This window comes from Anastrepha obliqua, chromosome 2, assembly GCF_027943255.1.
Source record: "Anastrepha obliqua isolate idAnaObli1 chromosome 2, idAnaObli1_1.0, whole genome shotgun sequence".
Taxonomy (NCBI): Eukaryota; Metazoa; Arthropoda; class Insecta; order Diptera; family Tephritidae; genus Anastrepha; species Anastrepha obliqua.
In genome coordinates, this window is record NC_072893.1 from 61,103,501 (window position 1) to 61,127,618 (window position 24,118).

The 24,118-nt window shown below is 36.6% G+C and overlaps 2 protein-coding genes across 3 annotated transcripts; one reads left to right on the forward strand and one right to left on the reverse strand.

The window, feature by feature from the left end:
* The first annotated feature begins 306 nt into the window (after nucleotides 1-306).
* LOC129237403 (DEAD box protein 52 homolog) lies at nucleotides 307-2,613 on the forward strand. The gene is made up of 6 exons (XM_054872128.1): nucleotides 307-511; nucleotides 574-804; nucleotides 873-1,384; nucleotides 1,459-1,792; nucleotides 1,849-2,159; nucleotides 2,231-2,613. The coding sequence occupies exons 1-6, from the start codon at nucleotides 434-436 to the stop codon at nucleotides 2,535-2,537; spliced, it is 1,773 nt and encodes a 590-aa protein (XP_054728103.1). The 5' UTR covers nucleotides 307-433; the 3' UTR covers nucleotides 2,538-2,613.
* On the reverse strand, nucleotides 2,557-23,455 carry LOC129237404 (protein halfway). 2 transcript variants are annotated; one of them, XM_054872130.1, is made up of 8 exons: nucleotides 23,028-23,455; nucleotides 22,850-22,955; nucleotides 8,645-9,384; nucleotides 8,318-8,558; nucleotides 8,134-8,256; nucleotides 7,914-8,075; nucleotides 3,379-3,489; nucleotides 2,557-3,313 (listed from the first exon to the last, which is right to left on the reverse strand). In XM_054872130.1, exons 2-8 carry the CDS (start codon nucleotides 22,874-22,876, stop codon nucleotides 3,032-3,034), a joined length of 1,686 nt encoding a protein of 561 aa, XP_054728105.1. In that variant the 5' UTR covers nucleotides 22,877-22,955; nucleotides 23,028-23,455; the 3' UTR covers nucleotides 2,557-3,031. The 2 variants fall into 2 exon arrangements, with proteins under 2 accessions (XP_054728105.1, XP_054728104.1); XM_054872129.1 differs by having other exon boundaries at nucleotides 22,850-23,455.
* Between the last annotated feature and the right edge of the window lie 663 nt (nucleotides 23,456-24,118).

Consider the following 24,118-nt stretch of genomic DNA (forward strand, 5'->3'; position numbering starts at 1 on the left):
AAAGGTGAAACTTTCTTGCGAAGTACAATGGCGTTCCAGTTTTTTGGATTTGATGGTAAAATCGAAATGCTTTTCATTGGGGACTGTTCCTTTCATTCGGACGTTGAGCGATTTCAAAGGTTATACCGCCTGACTCCGGGTGATGTGTACATAGTTCTAGACATGTGCACAAGAAATTTCGAAATGTGTTTTATTAAGTTAAACTTTCACATCCCTTGGGCACTGCATACATAGCTTAATTATGTACTCAAATGCAACTCTGTACAAATCAGCTGATATTGTAACTTTTGTTTTGTTTCTGCTGCTACACGTGCTGTGGAATATGTGGCTCTGATTATAAATGCAAAAAACAGAAGTAATTTTTGCTGTATAATTTCGTGTATTCATAAACTAACTAATAACAGATAAGAAGTGGAAGTAAGAATAAACAGCCATGGACTCACATGATATATTCCTTCAACTAACAAGGGGTGCACGCTTTACGCACTCTAAACCTAGAACCGAAACTAAAGTAAATATAATTTTTCTTCTTAAATACTACATTATCTACATATCAGCTTTACACATTTGTAGAAAATAAGTACGAAAGTGGAATTAACAGAGTCCAAGTCGATAGACTCCATAGTTGAGACTTCTCCGAAAAGTTCAAATATTGAAGATGATTCTCAGAGCGCTGACTTCGTTTCTGAAGAGGAGGAGCATGAATTCAACTATATCAGTGGGAAAGATGTTAAACGTGAAAAAGTGAAACAGAAAAAGACAACTACGCCTGAAGAAAGGGAAGCAAACCAGAAAGAGGAGATGGTGAGCATATTAATAGGAGTCCAAAAATCTATTACATACACAGTTTATTAGAACGATTTCTTTTACAGGTGGCACTGCTTCGCAAAGACTATTTAATAAATGTACGTGGAAAGAACATTCCTCCGCCCGTCACATCATTTGAGGAATTGAAAAACGAATATAAAATGTCTGATCGCCTGTTGCTGAATCTTGAATCTGCCACATATGCGTCGCCCACACCTGTACAAATGCAAGCTATGCCTCTTTTGTTACAAGGACGTAACGTGATGGCTTCGGCGCCGACTGGTTCTGGCAAAACTATTGCTTTTCTGGCACCGTTAATTAATGATTTGCGCAAGCCCAGCAAAGTTGGTTTTCGCGCTGTTGTTTTGGCGCCAACCCGTGAACTTGCAGCTCAAATTTACAGAGAATGCGTGCAGTTGGCACAAAATACGGCCCTAAAAATATATTTTCAGACCAAAGCAACAAGTAATAAATTGGCCACGGGGCAAAGTAACAAAAATTATGACATACTAATATCTACACCGAATCGTGTTCGCTTTCTGCTGGAGCAGGAACCACCAGCTCTACGGTTAACAGAGTAAGTTATATTTACACATTTATTAAAATTATTTAATAACACAATTTAATTTGCATGTATTTTGATGTTTAAAGAGTCGAATGGTTGGTTATTGATGAAGCGGATCGTTTAATGGAGGAAGGCATAAATAATTTTAAAGACCAAGTAGATGTCATTTTGGCGGCATGCACCAATCAGCGTAAGAAGTTGGCACTATTCAGTGCAACATATACAGTTCCTGTGGCAAAATGGGCGATAAAAAATCTCCCCAATTTAGCACGAGTAATAATTGGTCAAGAAAATAGTGCTACCGATTCGGTGGAGCAGGAATTGCTATTTGTTGGCTCTGAGAGTGGAAAACTGTTGGCAATAAGAGATATGGTGCGCAAAGGATTAAAACCTCCAGTTTTGGTATTTGTACAAAGTAAGGTGAGTGACGTTATTAAATGGAGAATAATAAGGATGCTAAAGTGATGTATTCTCAGGAACGGGCAAAGGAGCTATTTCAGGAACTGCTTTACGATGGCATCAACGTTGATCTTATACATGCCGATCGTTCACAACAACAGCGTGACAATTGTGTTCGGGCTTTTCGGGAAGGGCATATTTGGGTGTTGATTTGTACTGAACTGATGGGGCGTGGTATTGATTTCAAAGGCGTTAATCTTGTAATAAACTACGATTTTCCGCCATCTGTCATTTCTTATATACACCGTATTGGACGTACGGGTCGAGCAGGCAGAAATGGCAAAGCTATAACATTCTTCACACAAAGTGATACCCCAAATCTAAAAAGGTACGTGTTACGAATGTAAACAATTTTTTTTATTTTTTTCTTTTTATTGATATAATATTTTCTCATTCAAGCATTGCACAAATTATTAAGAACTCCAATGGTAAAGTGCCTGATTTCATATTGACTTTGAAAAACCGGCGTAAAACAGAACGCAAGTGGCTGGAAAATCACGCACCCAAGCGCGAGAGTATCTCGACAAGAATATCAAAGAATGCAGAAAAGGAAGATGTTGAAGTGGAAAGTGACAAATCAACGGCGAAAAAGCGTAAGGCAAAGGTTGATTTGGACGCGCAGGTTGCTCGAGCTAATAAAAATGCCAAAATGTCTTCAAATGCCAAGCCAACGCAACGCAAAAAAATAAAATCGAAAACACAGTAACACAATTTTGCTGCAATAGTTTAGATTAAATTCAGTTGTTTTGCTTTTTATTAATAAATACATTTATAAACAAATATTTAACGAAAACTTATTATATGTATATACATATGTTCGTTTGTATGAAAAATATGTCGTGGATTTTTTCCTCTCGTGTGTGTGTTTTTTTTTTTATATATGAGCGACATTATATATATTTGTAGGCACTTTTACTTAATTGCACTTCTTAAATGTGGATGTATGAATGAATTTAATGTTTCTTAGTAGCACGCGCTTACACAACTAATATAGGCACATTGATTTCGTACTATTATTTTGCTATAAAACTAACTAGTCTTACTCTTATTAGCTATTAAATATAAACTTTCGATGCTTGTAGAAATATAGTGAATGCTGCCATAATTGCAGTCCAGATCAAAAAATTTCAAAATATACATATGTATTGTATGTATGTATTCATGTCTTTTTTCTATTCCTTTTACCACTTGTTGGGCGAACTAAGATTCGCATAACCAATCACAAGGTAATTTTGGCATTTTACTAGCCGGCCATGGCAAATAACCAGCCGTTTTGAATACCCAGTAATCGTATGAGACTTTTGTGATTAAAGCAATCAGCAAAATAACTTCAGTGGCAATTAAATAATATATATAATCCGTCCAATCATGCGGCGACTGACAAAGTTTCATTTCACGCAATTCCATTACCCTTTGCGGTATGTTTCGGCAGCGTATGTTATTGTAATCGGGGATATCACGATTATGCTCCAGTAGCCAGTACTACAACATAGAAATACAATTAACAAATTATATTAATATACATGCGATATTTATGTCAGATATACCTTTAATGTTTTAGCTGAATTACAATCACAATTCAGTTCATTTCCACCGAGAAAAATAATACGACCAACATCATGATTATCCAGTACATTGCTCAAAAAGTACTCTGGAATCTAAAGTAAAACAAAAGAAAACTAATAGTTAGGTATGAGGATGGGCGTAAAATTTCTTAAAGGTATATGTGTATGTATGTATATAATTGGAGCGTACACCCTTTTGGGTGTTTGGCCGAGCTCCTCTTCCTATTTGTAGTGTGCGTCTTGATGTTGTTCCACAAATGGAAGGACCTACAGTTTCAGGCCGACTGCGAACGGCAGATATTTTTATGAGGAGCTTTTCCATGGCAGAAATACACTCGGAGGTTTGTCATTGCCTGCCGAGAGGCGACCGCTGTTAGAAAAAACGTTTTCTTAATTTTGGTGTTTCATCGAGATTCGAACCTACGTTCTCTTTGTGTATTCTGAATGGTAGTCACGCACTAACCCATTCGGCCACGGCGGCCGTCGTAAACCGTTTAAGGGGGTCCTCTAGTTTCTTGGGTCGAAAATATCGAATTTTTTTTTTTTTCATAAATCACATTTACAACATGTGTTAAAAGTATGTGCTGAAGGATTTTTCGATATTCGAAGTGGCTCACAAGTTACGGCCTTGAACGGAGCAGGTATACTTAGCGCGCTCAACGCTGCTCCGCAAAGCCGAGCGACACTGACCATTGTATTGATATCCCTAAATCTAACTGCTCTCTGAACCTTCTGTGAATTAGGCCTGAGTAGAGTTCAGTTTTGCTGTGGCAATTTCGAAGCGTACTGTATATTTTCTCTTGCGAGTGGCACGCATCTGATTTTTTGAAAATAATTTTTAAAATGTTAAAGAAAGGAAGTAGAGACGCTCCGGCTCGTTACGATCGAACTAAAAAGAGAAGATTCGCAGGCAACCGACACACTTTTGAACAAGACAAGTCGTTTACATCGGCTTCAGCGAAGAAACTTGTTCAAAATAAAAATTTAGAAGTGAACGTTGAGCAGACTTTGATATATTGTATTTTGAACTTCGCAAGTGTGTTTTCAACTATTTCTTCGGCAGTTATTTGTAAAGAGTGCAAAAGTACGGTGAATTTCCATCAACGTGATGTACGAGGATTGGGCTTTAAAATTTCTATGGGGTGCAAGTGTGAGAAAGAAAAAGAAATAGATTCATGTCCAAAAATTGGTAAAGCCTACGAAATAAATCGTCGCTTAATTTTAGTGATGCGTTTGTTGGGAGTCGGTTATGAAGGCTATAGAATTTTCTGTGGACTGATGGATATGGGACAAGGTTTTGCTTTGAACACGTACTATTCCATATTAGAAAATATTCACTCAGCTTCTTCGGCGGTTTTCGATACATTGTTGTCGATTGCGGTTGATCAAGGAAAGGAAGTCCTTCGAGAACAAGGAAAAGCAGAAAATGAATTCACCGTATCTGGAGACGGCACATGGAAAAAAAGAGGATTTTCATCTTTATTCGGAGTTTCAACTTTAATTACAAAGTACACCGGTAAAGTTGTTGATGCGTGTGTAATGAGTAGTTTTTGTGCTGGATGCAATTTGTGGAAAAATAAAAAAAATAGTGATCCAGTTGAATATGCAGGATGGCTCGCTGATCATGAAGAAAAGTGTACTCTAAATCATACTGGAAGTTCTGGGAAGATGGAAACAGATGCAGTTGTGAAAATGTTTTCTCGTTCAGTAAATAAACATCATGTTCGATATACGACATACATAGGAGATGGTGACAGCAAGACATTCAACGGTATTTTGAAGGCAGAACCATATGGAAAAGATATTGTTGTTGTAAAAAAAGAGTGTGTTGGACACGTTGAGAAGAGAATGGGCACTAGGCTCCGAAACGCAAAAAAATCTAATAAAGGCATTGGTGGAAAAGGTGCAGGAAAACTCACTGAGAAATTGATTGGTGAGATGACAAAGTATTATGGATTAGCTATTCGGAGGCATCCAGATTCTACTGAGGAAATGAGAAAGGCAATTTGGGGAACATTCTATCACAAGATTTCCCCAGACAGCAATCCACAGCATCAAAATTGCCCTGCAGGCGAATCTAGTTGGTGCAAATGGAGGAGAGCTGAGTTTCTCGGAGAGGCTGAGCAATTCAAGCACGATAAACCGCCTCTTTCTGAATCAGTTCAAAAAATTATAAAACCAATTTATGAGGATTTATCCAGAAAAGAATTGTTAATAAGACAAGGTGAGCAATTTAATATTAAGGGTGGGAATTGACGGTGACCTATTACACGCTATTGGTAATGCATTCCATGGTGAGCGGCCGAATAAGTTGTATGCCTCATTTGCTTTGCAAATACTTTTGTTTTTTTTTTTTTAATAAAAAAATCGTTCAACTCGAAGTGTTTCATGTTCGAATTACCCTTGTTGGAAAAGGGTTGTTTTGGAGGATCCATTCAATCTGCCTCATCTAGTTTTTGAGTAGCGGTATTCGTACGAAGTTCATTACAGCCTAAACAGATGGTGGCGTTAATAGGGATTAACGACTTAATTCGGAATTATCTCAGGAATTAAGTGCAACTAATGCGGATTTAGTTGTCAATCTCATCTCATAATTTAAGCGGATTAGAGGAATTTTCGATGACAACATTGTCGACGAAATAACAGTTAATATCTGTTGTGAATGAAAAATAATGAAACTTTTAAAGGGAAGCACAAGAAAGACTTGGTGCAACGCTAGTTTGCACTAACACTTTCGAAATTACATTAATTGGTTTGATATTTCGGAGCAGTTTGAGAAACCGTAATTTAAGATTTTTTTACATAATTAAATATTTATTAATATCAGTGCAGCGAAAACCCGTATTTGTTGTCTATCTTGTATTGTTAAAACTATCCAATAAGCAAATCAGCTCTTCTCTAATCCGCGTAACAACCCTCTGCCACACTACAATTTTAATCAGAATTAACTGCGCCGGTAATCCCGATTAACGCCACCGTCTGACTATTATGGTTATACAGCATTTTTTTACAATGTTGTCTAACAAGAAGCCACAGTACAACAAATTTTGATTTTTCGAAAGTGCATTATATCTAGACTATTTTTGTAGAACCTGGCAGGGCTGCAAAATATGCTTCCACAGTTGTTACGACCTTATCATTTAATGAAAAACGCTTTCCACGCAGGAATTTTGAAATGAAAGTTCACATAAGTTCATATGAAGAGTGTACCAGCATAAAAAAAATAGGCTAGTAGCAAGGCCCTCTCTTATCGAATGGCAAAACTTAGTGGCCAACCTAGTATGTGGCTATAACCATCCCAAACCATTGTTTTTCTTTTTGCTCTTTTTCAGATAAGACATGGAGGACTACAACTTAACTCAAGAAATGAAGAAACATGCAATTATCGTCGCTATACAACGCTCGTATGTGCAAATCACACCGATTTAGAAATCCCTAATTTTCTTAAGTGCGCACTTTCATTCGTTCACCGTTCGTTCGCCGTGAGTTGGAAGCATCAAGCGGCGAGGACCCTTCAAAGTCAATGAGGGTCTTAGCGAGGGAGTTTTATTTGAGTCTGAGAGTCTTATTCGTTATACGTTATGCGCAGAAGACAGTTTATGTGGACACAACTACGAGAACGCCGAGTTATCCGACATTCGGTTCTTCGTAACCGGAACGACCCGAATTTATATCCGGCTAAAGACTGCCACTCCAGCAGCATGTATGTGGAATGTTTATGCACGACAACAACAACCTATGCTACCGGCCAAAGGCCAAATGATTTGAAATAATTTCTCAATAATAATATCTTAAGGGGTTAGGGGTAGTCAGAATTAAAAAAAGAAGTTTATTTTTTTGCATTTTCTTAAATAATAATATCTTAAAAATATTGCGTGAAAATTTGAAGTGAATCCGGCAAATACTTTTCGAGTTATTCAACAATTAACAAAGGGTGCTCCGGATATCGATAGCAAAACTTTAAATGCGATTTTCTCTAAACTATGTTTTTTGAACTGGTGATCACTGTAACTTAAAAACTGCTTGGTAGATTTCAATAAAATTTGTACTGCTTTTGAAAAACATAAAAAACTCGCCCCCGATCGAAGGATTTTTTTTTCAAAAATTTCGATTTTTTTTTTGGAAAATCTGAAAAATATTTCCTGATTGAAAAAAAAGCTTCCATCAGGCACAAGATTATCTATAATATTAATAAAACTAATTTCTCATGTCCGATTGATTTTAGATGAATCTCCAAGGGCTTGTGATGATCGCCGCAAGGGACTTCTGGAGAAACGGGCTCCACACAAACAGCGATAACTTTTACAATTATACTTTTTTTTTCGAAATTTTGCTAGTCAAGTCGAAACATGATGTATTAATGCTATGTTTTTATTTGAATGTAAAACGTAAAATAAAGCAATTGACTAGCAAAACAAAATGATTGAAAATCATTATTTTTTCGGGCCTCTGAATACCACTAACCCCTTAATTGACCAAATATAGGACGCGCTTTCATCGAAAATATCCAAACTTACACTGTTGAGTGCGTTATTACGCAAGTATAGCCTTTGAAAGTGTTCCATAAAAGCGGTTCCCTCCAAATCGTACATTGTTGATATTTTATTATCGTCCGCAACCAGATAGATTAGACTTTGATAGGTCGGATTTGTATGGAAGTGTTTACCAATGCTCGTGATCTATGGGCCACGGACGAATTTAGTGATAGTAAGAGAAGAGAAAATCGAAAGTTCTTACTTTGTTGTTAGATACATTCAGCGAAAATGTGTTTTCGGGCAGCTTTGGCGGCAGCTCAACTAGTCCAAGATTTGAGCAATCAACTTCGGATATAATTTTTGTTTTCGCCTCGGATTGATCTCCCTAACGTGAGATACATCAATATAATGAGTGAGGTGACATAAATAAATGTAATTTTATTTACCGTTACAGTGGTGACCATGTGCTCCTTCTTGCAGGTGCAATTACCATACCCCGGTATGCTGGGACAATCTGTGTTAAGCGGCCGCCATTTGACTAGCTCCTTAATGGATATTAAATCAGTTGAATTGAACCAACGAAAAGTAAAATTTTGCAAACAAAAAGAATTCTCCTGATTGACGAACATCAACGAATCGCGAAAGATGGAGTTGTATATATCGAAACATAACATGTTGTTGTTGCCACTTTAAAATAATAGAAGTTTTTTTTAAGAAATTTGCAACTTGCTATATATTTTGCTTTGCAATTTGCTTGATACATTTTTACATACCTCACATCCACAGTAATATTTTGATTCTGATTAAAGTTGGGTATACCCGTTAAATTATTCTGCGATATATCCAACACTTTAAGATTTGGCGGTATTAAGCCACGTTGCGTGATTTCCGACAAGTTGTTATTGGACACGTTCAGGCATTTGATGGAAGAAAAACGCGAGAAGCTGCCTCTTAATTTGGTGATGTTGCCATCGGTGATTGCCAGCGATTGCAGCGTTTGGTAAAGTGAATTCGATAAATCCAATTCATGCAACGTTACATTGCGTATATGCAAGTTGGTCCAATTAGTGGTGTTGCTGCACGACGAGATCATGGACATGTGTGTGACATTGCAGCAATACCATGAAGCGGGCATAGTAGGATGTGGCCGACAATGACAGGTGCCTAAATGTGAGTGGACTTCACTGGCTTGTGGACTCCAATTCGACAGTGGTTTGTCACATAGCTCCTCTTCAGCATAGAAACATTGTCGTCGATATTCCGGTATCTCGGGCTCAGCAGGTGTAGCGCTAGTGGTGGTGGGCACAATGGGAGCATTAATTGGCAACACATTTAGTGGCAGCACTGATTGTGGTGGTAAAGGTGGCTGTAGTATGGGCACGTTTGGTAGAGGCTCCTGGGGCAGTGCAACGGGCATGTCTTCGGCAGGAAAAGGCTGAGCATGGGGTAATGCGTGTAGCACCGGCCAGCGGAGTAGACACGCCACCATGAACAGAAGGGGTGGTTGAGATAGCTAAAAATAAGAAATATACAATTAAATACAGCCAGATAAATACTTTGGAGGCAATATCGAGAAAAATATGTGCATGAGATCAATTTATATAGAACCCTCCGGAATGAGCGAATTGCCATTCTGAGCGACAGTCAGGCTGCATTCAAGGCGTTGCCATCCTTTGCAGTTAGGCCCTTATTAGCCCATGAGTACATTGCGACGTCAAATTAGCAAGGAATGCACAATCGCATTCGGCTCATATGGGTTCCAGGGGAATACCTAAGACCGAAAGAGTGCATGCATTGGCTAGAGAGGCTGCAGTCTCATTGTTGATGCCTTTTAAATGCCGAGCCTTCCCCTTCCATTGGAAAATATACCGTTAAGTAAGAGCTTAGAAGTGAAGAGCCAAGGCCACAAGATGTAAGCTTGGGGCCTATAATCAAGAGAGCTTAAATCATTTCATAACCCTCCCTAAGGACAAACTGGGAATGCGCACTGACATTCAGACACAGATCACTGCAGATTACGCAGCCATTTACACAGGATTTGGATATGGCCTCCGACTTCTGCTGTTCTGCTGCGATCATCGAAAACTCCAACGCATTTTTTGTCGAATGTGATGCTAAAGCGAGAAAAAAGAGTACACATCTCGGCTAGGCGTGGCCAGAAGAAAGTAACTCCAGTTCAGCCTTAGTGATTGAGTTGGGTGTGGATGAGGCACTGTGAAGATTTTTTCATTTGACTTGATTCAAGCATCATGTTCTTTACTTTTAGGTTCACCTGACTCATAACTTTATTTTTTATCCAGAGGTGAAATTTTTACGGTCGATAAGCCGTTTTCTATTTTCTATTCAAACTAAGAATAACTGGAAACATAAACTGAATATAAGATACCTTTGTCTTGTTTAGACACCATCCGTATGTGCGATATCAAATACTACTAGGTCCAGCCTAATTTGCTGGACTTGTCGATATCTACGGTATTCCCAGTCGCTTACGCGCAGAGCTAAACCGATTTTACTCAAAACTTTTCTCCCTCGCAGATAATACAAAAAAAAAAAAAAATAAATAAAACAGCCATGGAAATTAGAAATTGTAAAGTGTAGTTTTTTTTTTATACAGAAAGTATTTTAACGATCGATTGTCAAAATCATATAATATAAGATGTATTTCGAAATTATCGACAGTGATTTCGGTGCCGTGCCGTCCTTTGACGGGAGATTCCACGCTAGGCTGGATTGACCAGCTAGTTAAGAGACAGAAAAGCAAGCCAGTAATTGCACGATCTGCACCCAAAAATGGAGTATAAACGGTTTCATCCCGGAGCTCGAGTTTTGTTCCTTGTCATGAGATTGAAGAAATTAAGAATTACCCTGCCTGGAATCTCTGCCCAATTTTTAACACCGTTATGTTAGGATGCAGAGGTTGTCTAATATAGGCTCATATCCCACAGTTATGCTGCATAAGGAACTTGTCTTGATAGGGAACTTTCCGTCTAAAACGAGTTTGAACTTTTCAAAAACTTTAGCGAATCCCTGATTTTCACAGTGCTGAGATCTTATAACCTATTAAAGAATTGTCTACCATTCACCAGTGTGGAAAAGTGCTACCTCCATAATGTGGATATATATCCATTCCAATATGGAATCCTTTAATACGCTGTTGAACTTAACGGTAAACTTCTTCTTCTTCTTCTTCTTCAACTGCTAAGTGATAAAAGTACCTGGAATACCTTTGGCCACGAGTAAACTAATAATTACCATGGCCGCAAATAAACAAGAAAAAGACAAAAGAATTGCTTAGCCTCTCAAGAGATGATATCTCGAAGGTCGTAGCTGGTATAACCGGTCATTGGCTATTGGGCAGACATTCCTCGAGACGAGGGGTTTTCTCCCATTTTTTTTTTTTTTTTTATAAAGGTTTACATAACAATAAAATTATTATACAAACTAAAAGTAGTGCAGCGCTAGCATCGGAGGCTTTCCCATTAATATTGCAGAAGTTGTAGAGATGAGGAACAGGAAGAAACAGTAGAGCACTTCCTTTGCAATTGTCCAGCCCTAGCTAAAATTAGAGCAGGTTGTCTAGGTAAATACTTCTTCAATTCTCTTAAAGAGCTGTCTGGCATGGGGATACGTTTCATAAGAGCTACAAAATGGTTCCACGAAGGAAAGTAAATATGGTTCCCCTTGTTGTTGTTGTAGCAGTAACTTTGCTCTGTTAGTGTAGTGTAATCACCGGTCGTCTTCGGCTAGCTCATCTAACGGTAGGTCCAGGAAACTAGCTGTTTCGGCGGGTTTGGTCCAGAGGGAGAGGGGTGTTAGATGAGTGGGTTTGATGGGGCATGTGAAAAGGCGGTTAGTGTGGTGCGGGGTGCCTTCACATGCCGGACATATGTTTAGTATGTCGGGGTCGATTCTGGATGAGTAGGAGTTTAACCTACTACAGTATCCAGGTTCCTGTGCAGCACAGTGGTATCACCACGGACCTGTAACGTCTAAGTGAGTTGGTCGTACAGACTGACTACCGCCATAACTTAACCTAACCTACCGGTAAACTTTTCAGTCCCATTTTCTATCAGATCACATTTCAAGCCCTTTACGTCCACATTTTTCAATGTTTCTCTTCTTATTCCTTATTATAGATCTAATTTTCTACTTTAGTTTCCTATATTGCTTTAATGAATATACGTTGAGCCCGATCGCTGGGTACCCGTGCCTTTCGTGATCCTATTACTTGTACATTCGCTTTTATTGAATAGGACTCCTCTTCTCTAAGTGCGAGATCCAAGTGGTGAAATTTTTGGGTGTTTTTTGCGATTGCCGCAATCAATCTGTTCGTTCGCCAGTGTTTGCGAATCCGGATTGGAAGTTGGGGTGCAGCCTTCGTTAATGGGCTCCAACTGCCGAGCCGGTTCTACGTAACTGGAAGGGCCCGGATTTATATCCGGCCAAGGACTGTCATTTCAGCAGCATTCCTCGTGTATGCACGGGAATATTTATGCTGCTACAACAACAACAACAACCAGCTCTCAATTTTCCGATATTCAAGTGGTTTATGATGGATAAAATGCGATATACGGCAGTCTAACTCTTTTAAAATCACGGGCTTTTTCAATCTTTTCTGGGAATAATCCAATCATTGAACGATAAGGTCAGGTGCTTCATTGCGACTAATCGTTTCTCTACCCGATTTAAACTGCCTGGATTACTGGTGGGCATGCGTACGAGAACATTTAATAGAAAATTCAATCGCAGCTCTGTTTGAAAAACAATTTCCGGCTGCAGTATAAAACATACGAATACTAACAAACATGAAAGTTATATAAATCGAAATGTTACAAAGATAATTGATTACGTTACCGGGGACTCGGTGCCTATTTCTGCCCGCTCATTTCACACGTATTCATACACTCCATATCCAATCAATCTTTGTTCAGGCGGCAACGAAGTAAAATTAGCGACTACTATACTTATTTTTTTTGGTATATCACCAACACAATCTAAGTTTTTTCGTAAACAAATCACTTTCATAACCCCGGTGACGTCAGCAAAACAGTCAACAGTATTGGAATGTTATACTTACAGCATTTTATATGGGTTTTTCAGTAAGAGCGCTTCAACTTTTGAACTTTTTTGAATAAAACACAAACGGTTTGACTTTTTTAACTAATTTTTTTTTTTATTATCGAGTTTGAACATATACATTTAAGTATGAAATTCGATTTCTTTTGCATGACCACCGTGTGCACGTTTTACGAAGTCCAATCGTTGAACCCAATTTTCGACCACTCTTTTGCATAAATCGGCCGAAATTCCAGCAATTTCGCGTTCAATATTGGCTCTGAGCTCACAAATCGTCGCCGGCTTGTTACTGTAGACCAATGACTTCACATAACCCCAAAACGGGGCCGCTTCTTAAATGGACCGTAAAATGGCCGTAATGCTCTTAAAGTAGCAGCAACAGAACGATTATTTTCATAAAAAATTTGCACGATTTGCAATCGTTGCTCAAGTGTGTAGAGTTCCATGATGAAATGTATACTAATGAAGTTTACAAATGACAAGCGAAAAATAAAAAATATTGTGTCGTCGCCCTCCCTATCGGAAAAAAGTTGAAGCGCACCTATTGAATAACCCTATAGTAGGTATGGCAAACCTGGCCTAGTATATCGAATTCAAAAATTTATTGAAAAAAGAAATTCTTCCATAAATTATTTTTATTTATAAAGAGCTCAGAGTTTTGGAATAGCAGGCTTATAGCGAGGTATTTGCACAAAGACATATGCCAATGATACCCATTTACTGCCACATCATCTTTTGTTGAGCAGCCGCCGTAAACGCTTAAGGCGGGAGTTCTTAAGCCGAATGTTGTTGTTATTGTTGTTACAGTAAAAGCATTTCTTTCAAATGAATCTGTTGAAGGATACAAGCACGGGTCGTCCCGATAACGTAGAAATGACTGTCATGGGAACATACTTAAGCCGATTGAATCGTAGTGTCCTCTTCTTCAAATTAGCAGAGGTTGCAAAGGGCATTAAAAGAGTGATGCAAATCTCCCTAAGCCTTTGGTGAAATAATCTTCAAGTAACCGCTTTGGCGGTTGCTCGCTAATTTTACGCTGGGATAAAGAGGGTGCCGCTGGTGCTTAAACGTGCCCTACGCTTGCAGCAACAGCTGGTTAAATATTTGACTTAGAATGAAGGGAAAGTAGTGGGTGGTGCTTAATATGGAAATTAGCACAATTGCTGTGTTCATAAGCTATCAGTTCAATGAATGGCAAATAGGGTTGGGTGCATTGGGTAGGGCAAGTAAATAATTTTATTGGTGCTCCTTATTGACACATTTGCTTGCATCCTGTTGCGACTTGTACCGTTTACTCGACAGCTGACTGAGCGCTGAGCACGGCAATATCCTTTAAGCAACGCCGCCGCATATGCTAATAATGTGATCTAATTGAAATGGATAGTAGAGGTGGGAAACATGTATATTACGCACGCACACATACATACACACGCACACACGTTTATTTGATTCTTTTATAAGTAAGTAATGCAGTAATTGGTGACACTTGTTGATTTAACCACTTTGTCTGCCAATTTGTACGCGAAAAAAATAAAAAAAATAGTAGGACCCCCGCATGGCGTAAGTGTGTGATATTTTATATTTAATTGTTTATACAATGGTCACCAGCCGGCTTCAAGCTTGTTTACTGAGCCTTTTAGGACATACTCATGAATAATTCATGCAGTCATTAGCACAATTTGTGAAGTGCGCATAATTTAAGCAACCGATAAATCGCACACTTCTGCTAATTTAAACATTATTTAGCATTTTTGTGTTTATCTGCAATCTTTGTGTAAATATCGACGGGTAATCGATCTATGGTAGGCGGATACCTCGTATGATTGCGCTTTTGTTGGTATTTTTTTTTAATGAAAATACTTTCTAAATGAGATTTACATTTTATACTCAGATAAATACCAACGGCGAACTTTGTAAAGGGTGGGCATACACAAGTTTCTTTTTTAAAATGGCCATTTAAGAGCTGCCCATTTAAAGTGGCAGCATTTGTTTCTAAAAAAATGAGGTAGGTAGGTAGCACTAGAATGCCGTTTTGATACCAGCCAGTGGTCTACATATGTACCTGCGAAAAAGTTCAAAAACTTAAAGGAAGAAAATCCATCTAAAGCCATCTAGTGCTGTTGATGTATTGGAGGAGAGAAACGGTATCGAGACTGGAGAACTGCATCAGGCTATTCCCGACAGGCACAGGAATGAACCTCAAGCGCCAACCGCCAGACCCGGACATTTGCAAAGAAAGTGTTCAACAATCTCTTCCTCTGCTGGATCCCCACAATTTCTGCAATGGAGGTTGTACTGAAGTCCAAGCTTCTTCGCATGAGTTCTGATCACCCAGTGACCGGTGACTACCGCAATGAGTTTGGAAATTGAGTGGCGTAAGCAGGCCCGACGAGTGCGGGGGGGGATCGGGTACTTTTTACCCTGGGCCCGGAGTTTTCACAGGGGCACGGCCTCGAAGTAATTCGAATTATATGAATTAAATATAATTGGAAAGGGTCTGCATTTGCAATTTTCCCCCGGGTCCCGGATATGCCCTCTACGGCCCTGGACGTGAGATCCTTAGCACTTTAACCGTCTTGTTTTTGTCGTACTGAGGCCAAGGTGTTTCTGAGATAGTACACGATAAGATAGAACTCCATCTATCTTACGCTTTTTTAAGAAATAAATTATGCAGTTTCCCTTCAACAACGGTCAAGGGATCACCGATGTCTGAGATGGGGAGAACTGAAATCGGTTATTTCGACCCTTTCCTGACAAGTTCATCGGCAATTTCATTTCCCTCTATGTTGCACATTCGAAACCTTTGATCTTATCCATACAGGAGTGGACCAGAAGAGAGTGCAATATGGCGATTACAGGGCCTTGATCGCAGATTAACTGTCGGCAAAAACATTTACGTCTCCCTCCCAACAGCGATTCCTAAGCATTTAGCATGCCTGCTTTAAAAACATTACTAATTTTATATTGACTGATCTAGAGAAAACCCCCGTTTCAACTCCAGATTCCATTTTGGATCCGTTGGTGAAAACAGAGGTACCTACGTTCAAGCAGACTTTCCCCTCCTTCCCATGCTGCCTGCTTGGGAAGATAGTCCTAGCACAATCCTTAACACCCACTTTGCGGATAGAGGTCTCTGTATGAAATACAGGGAAGGAAGGAGAAATCTGCCTGAAAATGCTGTCATACCGTATAGGATATTGCCTCCAGAGGCCAACCTCCTTAACCTAATAGCACTCTGGACGCAAAAAAAAAATGAAAAATCGAAAAAAAATTGTGTTGTTCATTTGGATATTCACACTGATCGACAAGGTCAGCTCAAAATCTCTGTCTTCTAATTATTTTTTTACCCACTAGTCTCATTATAAAACAGAAAGTTTTTTTTTCTCTATCACTCACAGATTTATTGCGAAAATTATTGGGCATGAAAATGGATTTCACATTATTGGGACATTTATGAAAAAGGTACAAAACAAACAAAAATTGCAGAAATAATTGCTTACGTAAAATGGTGCACAATGTCATCAAATGTATTAAAACCGGCAAAAATATTATTTATATTACTTAAAAGAAACCTCAAAAGCCGCCTGCGCGAAAAACTGCAATTCAGCAGGATAAGACCATCGTTAAAAAAGTAAGCTTGACACTTTTAAGTCCTCTCGACCGAACGTTGTAAATAAATGAGGAATATAGTCTGAACAATTGGGTTTCCAAAGAAAAAAGTACAGTTATGGGTTGGCGAGCACAAAGCCCTGAACTTAACCCCATTGAAAATCTCTGGAACGATATTAAAGTTTATGTTGTGCACGAAAAGTTAAAAATGGTAATGAACTATGGCAAGGAGTACAGGATTCATGGAACTCTATTCCTTTGGAGAGATGCCAAAAGTTAATGGAAAGTTTACCTCGTAGGTGTGAAGCAGTTTTAAAAAACAATGGATACTCAGATACTAATCAGGAAGTAATTAATAATTTGAAATAACTCATTTCTGTTTTTCTTGCAAATCGGTAAAAGTACGCTATTTCAGTGCCCAGTTCAAAATGTGATAAATTTCGACTTTTTGAACTGCTTATAATTGAACACATTGATTTATTATCTTGTGCTTTTTTTTTTTTGTTTTGTTTTGATAATACTGAAATAAAATAATAGATTTTATATATATGTTAATCTGCAAATGCGCGATATTGTGGCTTTCTGAAAACCCATGATTTCGACAGTCTGTCTACTTTAGCAAAAATTCATGATACAACCTCTGATGGTCAGGAACCTAATTTTCTAATCAAACTGATCTTAACGATCTCGTCGGCGACTAAAAATTGTCAAAAATGGATTCCGAACTATTAGGATCTGTTTTGCTTGTTTCGATAACCACTTAAGCGATTTTGGTCGAGTTTAACTAAGCGCGCCAGTGGTTTCCTTCTCGTGGACACACCAAGTGAGGCCAAGTCCTGCTCCACCTGAGCTTTTTAACGCAGAGGAGGCCTTTCTTTTCCCCTCGAATACTTTCAGCGCCGGAGCGTTGCAAATTGACAATTACAATTTGAACTCAATTATAGCTATTTGCTGTTTGTAAGCAAATTCAAAAACAAAAAAAACCTAGGCATAAAATTTGAAGGGGAATGTAAACTAGCCTTAATAAATGTATGTATATCGTCCCGAGAGCTTAATAAGCGCTTGAAAACAAAAAGGCGTTTTGGGCCACGATAAAGTGGCCTGTAAAGCAAGAGAGCGGCCTCGGTAGTCTAGCGTGAGTGCACTAGCCCTCCATCCCAGAGGTTGTGGGTTCGAATCTGACGTAGAGCACGGTCCTCGCACTTTTCCTAATTTACTTCAAGCAATAAGATGACGTTGTTTCTAAGCAACGACAGGTGGGCAGAAATCAAATAGATTAACGAAAGCAACGCAAGACAAGTCTTGTCGAGAAACCCTGTGCTCCCGAGAGGAGTGAACAAGAAAAAAAAGCAAGAGATTAGTTGATAAAACCGGACCTCAATGGCTAGCCCTGTACGACTATAAAAAACCATTTAATATTCCTCATTGATGTTTTCTTCAACTATTACTGACTGCCTTTGTTGGCTGAAACTATTGTAGTTCTTTCCGTCAACCAATTTTGCGAAATATTGCCGATTCTATTGGCTCTACCTATCCCTGTAATAACCCGAATTATAGTAAAAAGGCATAATCGTTTATGGATTGTCGGCATATTCTCGGCACTTCACAAAAAAAGAAGTTTAAAAGTTTCCAGCAAGGTCGATTTGCTATACTAAGCAATTGAAGGTAAACGATGATTCGCTTCGTAATCGTCCCAACGAACTCATTCTGGCGGGCCTATTGCTTGTTATATTGACACAAGTTATTCTGTGAACATTATTCTGTTTTTTTTTTTTTTTTTGTGATCAGTGAAGCTTATAATTTTGTGGACAACGCGAGCCGTTCAAGTTAAATTTTTTTTTATTTAGTTTATTTTTATTAAAATCATAATCATATTATTTCAGATCTTTAATAACAACAAAGAAATTTTATCTTTCATGGCCCAAAAATTCGAGGTGATGAAAAATACGTATAACGAATAAAATTTGTTCATATTCGAATCGAATATTTAGTTATTTAGTGCATAAGTGCTAAACATTAAATTTTTAATTATACCTCTACCACAAGAAAAGGTCGTCTAAAAACGAACATTTATTTAATTTAAAAACAAATTTTATATTATTTAATTTAAAAAAGTTATTTAATTAAAAAAAAACTTAATTAGCTTAAGGAAAATTAGAATAATTAAATTAATTTAATTACATAAATTTGAATTTAAATTAATTTTTTTTTATTTAATTACATTTTTTTTACAAATGTCCAAAGTTTGTACGCAATTTTGAAAATCTCAAACATTTTTTATCAAAATTTCAAACTTGTTATTCAAAATCTTCGAGTATAGCCCATAGCGAGTTTTATAGCCCATTGAATTTTGGTATAATACAGTGAAAATATTTGAAAATGTGTTTGGCATTTTTTTGCTGGTGATCTGCTACATTTCTCTATGTAAAAAAAAATCGCTCATGCGTTGTATGAAGAAAATGCATAACACGGTCAACAAAAAAAAACCAAATATTCTCTTGAATTTTGGATCATTTTAAACTGGGGTACTAAAATTTACCAATTCTGACCAAAAATGTTTAAATTTTGAGAATATTTGTTCAAGAATTTTTTTTTTTTAATTTTGTACAAAATTTTAAACTTTGAATTTTGTAAATATCTTTCATTGTATAGTCACCACTATATTTAAAAAAATAATAATTAAATAATCGAAACATTGCAATATATGCGCTGCTTTTATTGCGAACACAGGAGTAGGTACATTCTTACACACATACATAGTTTTGTGAATTTAAGTTTTATATAAATATTTTGATAAGAAATTTTCGTTTGTATAGGTACATGTGGTATGTATGTATGTTTATATTTACATACATCTATAAATGTTTGCTTATTTTTAGCAGCACAAGTGACAAATACACAACGCTTCTTTTTATCACCTCGTTGTCTCTCCAGTTTGTTATGTTATTTACTGTTTAGCTTAAAAATTATCATAGTTAGCTTCTCATAAAAAAGCACGCAATCCCATTTACACAAAATATAACAAAATAATCGAATTTCGGCTAATGGTTTAAGGGGGGACCTTCATTTATCGGGTCAAAAAAATCGATTTTTTGGAAATAATTTTAATCTATTCTACAACTATTTAAGAATATACTTTCAAAATTTCAAGTCGATATCTGTATTTTTGAAGGAGTGACAAAATTTTTAACAGGACGCGACGGGTGGCCTGATCGCCTGTATCCAAAACTTTAAACGCGTTTTTCTCGAAACATCATTTTTCGATTTTGTGTACACAATTGAGAACGCTGTATTGAACCAATCAGGCTTTACAATAGCTCATTTTAAAGATAATTAAATTGTTTTCAATGTGACATTAAGTGTTTTTAAAAAAAAAAAAGATTTTCATATTTTTTTGTAATTTTAAAGTCAATTTTTATGCATGAAAAATCACTTTTAACATAAAACTGGGTAAAAAATATCAATTTCGACATTTTTTTTTTAAATCAAAATGTCACATCGAAGGTATTATCCTAAAGTTTTAAAAAAAATTTGCTTTTTTTATTTCAGAAAAAAATTCAGAGCGCTAGAATGTACACAGATAGAATGAGGTGCCATGGACGAGGTGTATATTTCCATACTTAAAATGTTTTTTTTCTTCTCCGAAAATTTTTGTAGACAGTCAAGACATTTATTAAAGTACTTTATGAATTACAAAACGTTTGAAGTTATTTTACCTGAGAAAAAAATTCCCAAAAATGATGCATTTTTCGACCGTCTAAATGAGGGTCCCCCCTTAAAGTTTAAACGCTTTTATATAATATTAGTTTGGGGAACAGGAAATCCGTTATTCTCTTGGTAGATAGCTGTACCGATCGATCTCTCGTAAAGTGTCGGTTAAACAATTTAAACTTACGCTTGTTGTCAAGGAGACATTTCACACTAAAAAAAGAAAAATAACTTCTAAATGAAGTTTTGAAGGCTACAAACCAAAACAGTATGCTTTAAAAGGTTTATCTCCTATTATAGTTAAGCCAAATAATGAACAAACTGTTGTAAAAACTAGGCTTGATCTGAAGGGGTTACATGGGTTTCGTCGGGTAAAAAAAGCCCTATTTTCAATATTTTTTTCCATGTAAAAAATTATTTATTTAATTCAAAACTTATTTCTGTCTTATAGATACAAATTTAGAGAATAATTTCTTAAATTTTCAACAAAAAAAATATTAAAACTCCTCCATGTGACGTCATTTCCGGTGACCCCTCGAAAAAAAGGTGCATCCGCGTTGTCAGCATAACTCTTGAAAGGATCATCGAAAATGAAAAAACAAAAGTAAGTGTTTTAGTTAAGACCATAAACTCGTGTTTGAACGAAGGAAAGAAAAAAAAGTAAAAATTGGAATTTTGGCAGACATTTTTCCAAAAAAATGAAAATTTCAGTCAAATTTGCTTGATATTCTGTTTTTTTTTAAATAGTTGTAATTGAAAAAAAAAAAAAACAAAATCCTTCGTTCGAGCACGAGTAAGTTGTATCTCAAACACCTGTGTAAAATTTCATCAAGATCGGTTGGGTAGTTTTCGAGAACATTTGACAACCGACTTCGAAAACACGGTTCCGAGAAAAACGCGTTTAAAGTTTTGAGTAACAATAAAAGTGGCTCGGAGCGCACACCTTCCAAAGGCTGTATCTCCGCAACTATTATTCGGACCGACTTGAAAATTTAGGATAATATTCTTGAGGTGTTGTAGAAATTAATAAGTCAAAAAAATCGATTTTTTGAACCCACGAAACCCATGTAACCCCTTAATAAAATTGATGTCTCAAACATGAAAATTTATAGGGTATAACATAAGATATGCATACTGGGGCGATGGTGATAAACGCCAATGTTGTTGTTGTAGCAGGTATATATACATATATGTATATATAAATATAATTGGCGTGCATATGTGTCAATATATGTCGTATATACATATGTGTCAATTTCAAAAGTTCATTTTTTAGTTAAAGTTAAGTAAAAAACGAAAATTTCCCTGTTATTTTGACATTATAAAGTAAGCATGAACACTGAATTTCCTGATAATCGTTATCATAATCGTTCAGCCAACGTGCACGGTGAATCCAATATTTGGCTGAAAACCGGTTTTGCATCGACAGTCTTCGCTTGAAATTAATTCAGCACAGTAAATCGAGCTGTCTAAGAAAAACTAATCGCTTAACAGGTTAATATAAACATAATACTAGTACCATATGTATAATAAATGGGTAATAGAAAACTAGGGCTTTTATAGAACTCTGTCTGAAATAGTCGATTGGAAAAGTCAACTAAACTAACTACATATCAGGTTTAAGAGAAACCTGTGCCTATAACAACGATTTATGCACGTAAAGAAAAGACTCAATGGTTTAAAGTGTCATTGCAAAAAAAATTTATTTGCTTAACACTGCAAATGTAAACAATATAGTAGATAAAAATATACGTACGTACAATATATATAATACATATGTATGTGTTTATTAGTATTAATGTACATACATATGTACTATGTATAAAAACATCGTACTATAAAACGAATAAAGAGATGATAGGAGGGGAAATAAGTTTTCTTTTATAATTGTTTGTGCTTTGTGCGCTAAAAATAGTCTTGATTGCAAGTTCTAGCCAGCGCTTCGAGCACCAATGTATGTATGTAAATACAACTATACACCTGGTGTATTTTAAAATTGTTAAAACTCAAAATCATTACTGTTTGTGAGAAACAACACAATATTCCAACAATGACAAATAACAATTATAAGTACCTAACATGCCCTTAGATTTGTTTGAGTGTATGCCACAATACCAGATTGCCTACATATGGCTTGGATGGTCATACCCGCCAAGATGAAGCTACTACACAAGGTGATATCGATAGAACAGCTGATTTGTTGTTTTTTCTTGCTAATTACTGGTTTGGATATCAAAGTGATTTGTTTTTTCTTATAATTTTCTTTACATTCTGATTGAAATTTTAACATTGAATCCACCAAATTGCAAACCCAAAAATTACATATAAATTTTGTTTTTGTACTACTGTTATCATTTGCATGGTTTCGCCTTGATATCGCTGATAGCGTTAAAGCCAATATTTTCGATAAACATTTGTAATGATTTCATAATAATTCCAGGAGGAAATTATTACATGTTTATGATTTCACTCTATATGATATGATAATCACTCTAATATATGTATGTAATACAAGTTATGCATGCACATATGTACATATGTTGGTGGTATATTGTATGCCTATACTCTATATACTCTATACTCACATATTTAACGCGTGGCATGGACAACATTTTATTTTTAATTTCGTATAACTGTTGGCTAAATTCGTTTAAAAAACAACACTTCTAATCGAGGATTTCGGAGAGGTTACTGAAATCGTCAAATTAAAGTACTATATTTATTATCTTTCTTATTTGTTTTTCACAGAGTAGAATGTTTTACATTTTTTCTGCTTGTGTGTACATTGGGCTCCATTTTTTATTATTTGAAATATACAAAACGATCACCGAAACAATGGGCAAATGATCCATAACAATTATCATTCCATTCCAACACCTACGTATGTATGCACGGTATATAGTACGCCTATTTGCACATCCGTATGTATTTATATAAAAATATGAATTCTTTGCGCATGATTGTAAATCTTATTTTGTTAAATATTATATTGTACACATTTTGTAGTTCAGTTTGGACGCATCTTCCTTGAAATATCTGTTCGGCTTATCTATAGGCGTTATTTAGCCGTCAAATAAGTTTAGTTACCGACACCAGTTGCTTCACTTTTATTTCGTTGTTATTTACCGCCGTTACCATTGTCGAACTGCGATGAAGCGATAAGCAGCCCCAAAAACATACTGAACAGCACTGAAGTTTTAAGAAAGTGACAATGAAATAAAAGCGATTGGGGCGATTGGAGCAATTGACAATTAGTGCTGCCGTTTTTGTAGAATTCTACCGATTTGATAAATAACATTGTTTACATTCAAGTTAGGCAAATTGTTGAATAGTTTTTATATTATATTTCCTTTATGTTTAAAGCTGGTTTGTTTTCAATTTTGTAGTTTTGCACTAGATTGCCCAAGTATTAAATGACATACTTTTCTACGTAAAATATGAAGTCCTCCACCGTGCCCATTTTGCAATGAAACAAAAGCGTCTGTCACTCATCTTACTGACGCCTGTCAGCATTTTTTGATAATAAAGCGCAACATATTTGGTAGTAAAACTCTGTCTATTTAAATTATAAACAAATACCTTATATCTATCGAGCTTAAGAAGTTATAGGGCTTTCATAATGGGTCCGTTCCGACTGTTGCGGTAACGTATTTGACCGACGTAACATGTAAAACGTACCGTGGTGCCACAACGAAAGTATTGCCGCAAATAAACAAAAGGGTAACAGATATTCTTGTCGTGAAAGCAAATATTATATTTCATTGTGTATAAACAGGTTTTTGTTGGTAGTGAAATATATTACAAAAATAATCCTTATTGAAGCGAAAGAGGGTTTTAATACAACTTATGGCAGT

Excerpts from the sequence above, each read along its gene's own strand:
- LOC129237403 (XM_054872128.1), top strand. The coding sequence starts at position 434 with ATGGACTCACATGATATATTCCTTCAACTAACAAGGGGTGCACGCTTT. Across the intron at positions 1,793-1,848 it reads TGGTATTTGTACAAAGTAAG|GAACGGGCAAAGGAGCTATT; the intron begins GTGAGTGACGTT and ends ATGTATTCTCAG. Across the intron at positions 2,160-2,230 it reads GATACCCCAAATCTAAAAAG|CATTGCACAAATTATTAAGA; the intron begins GTACGTGTTACG and ends TTCTCATTCAAG.
- LOC129237404 (XM_054872130.1), bottom strand. The coding sequence starts at position 22,876 with ATGTTGTCCATGCCACGCGTTAAATAT. Across the intron at positions 8,257-8,317 it reads ACATGGTCACCACTGTAACG|GGAGATCAATCCGAGGCGAA; the intron begins GTAAATAAAATT and ends ATCTCACGTTAG. Across the intron at positions 3,314-3,378 it reads ATTCAGCTAAAACATTAAAG|TACTGGCTACTGGAGCATAA; the intron begins GTATATCTGACA and ends TCTATGTTGTAG.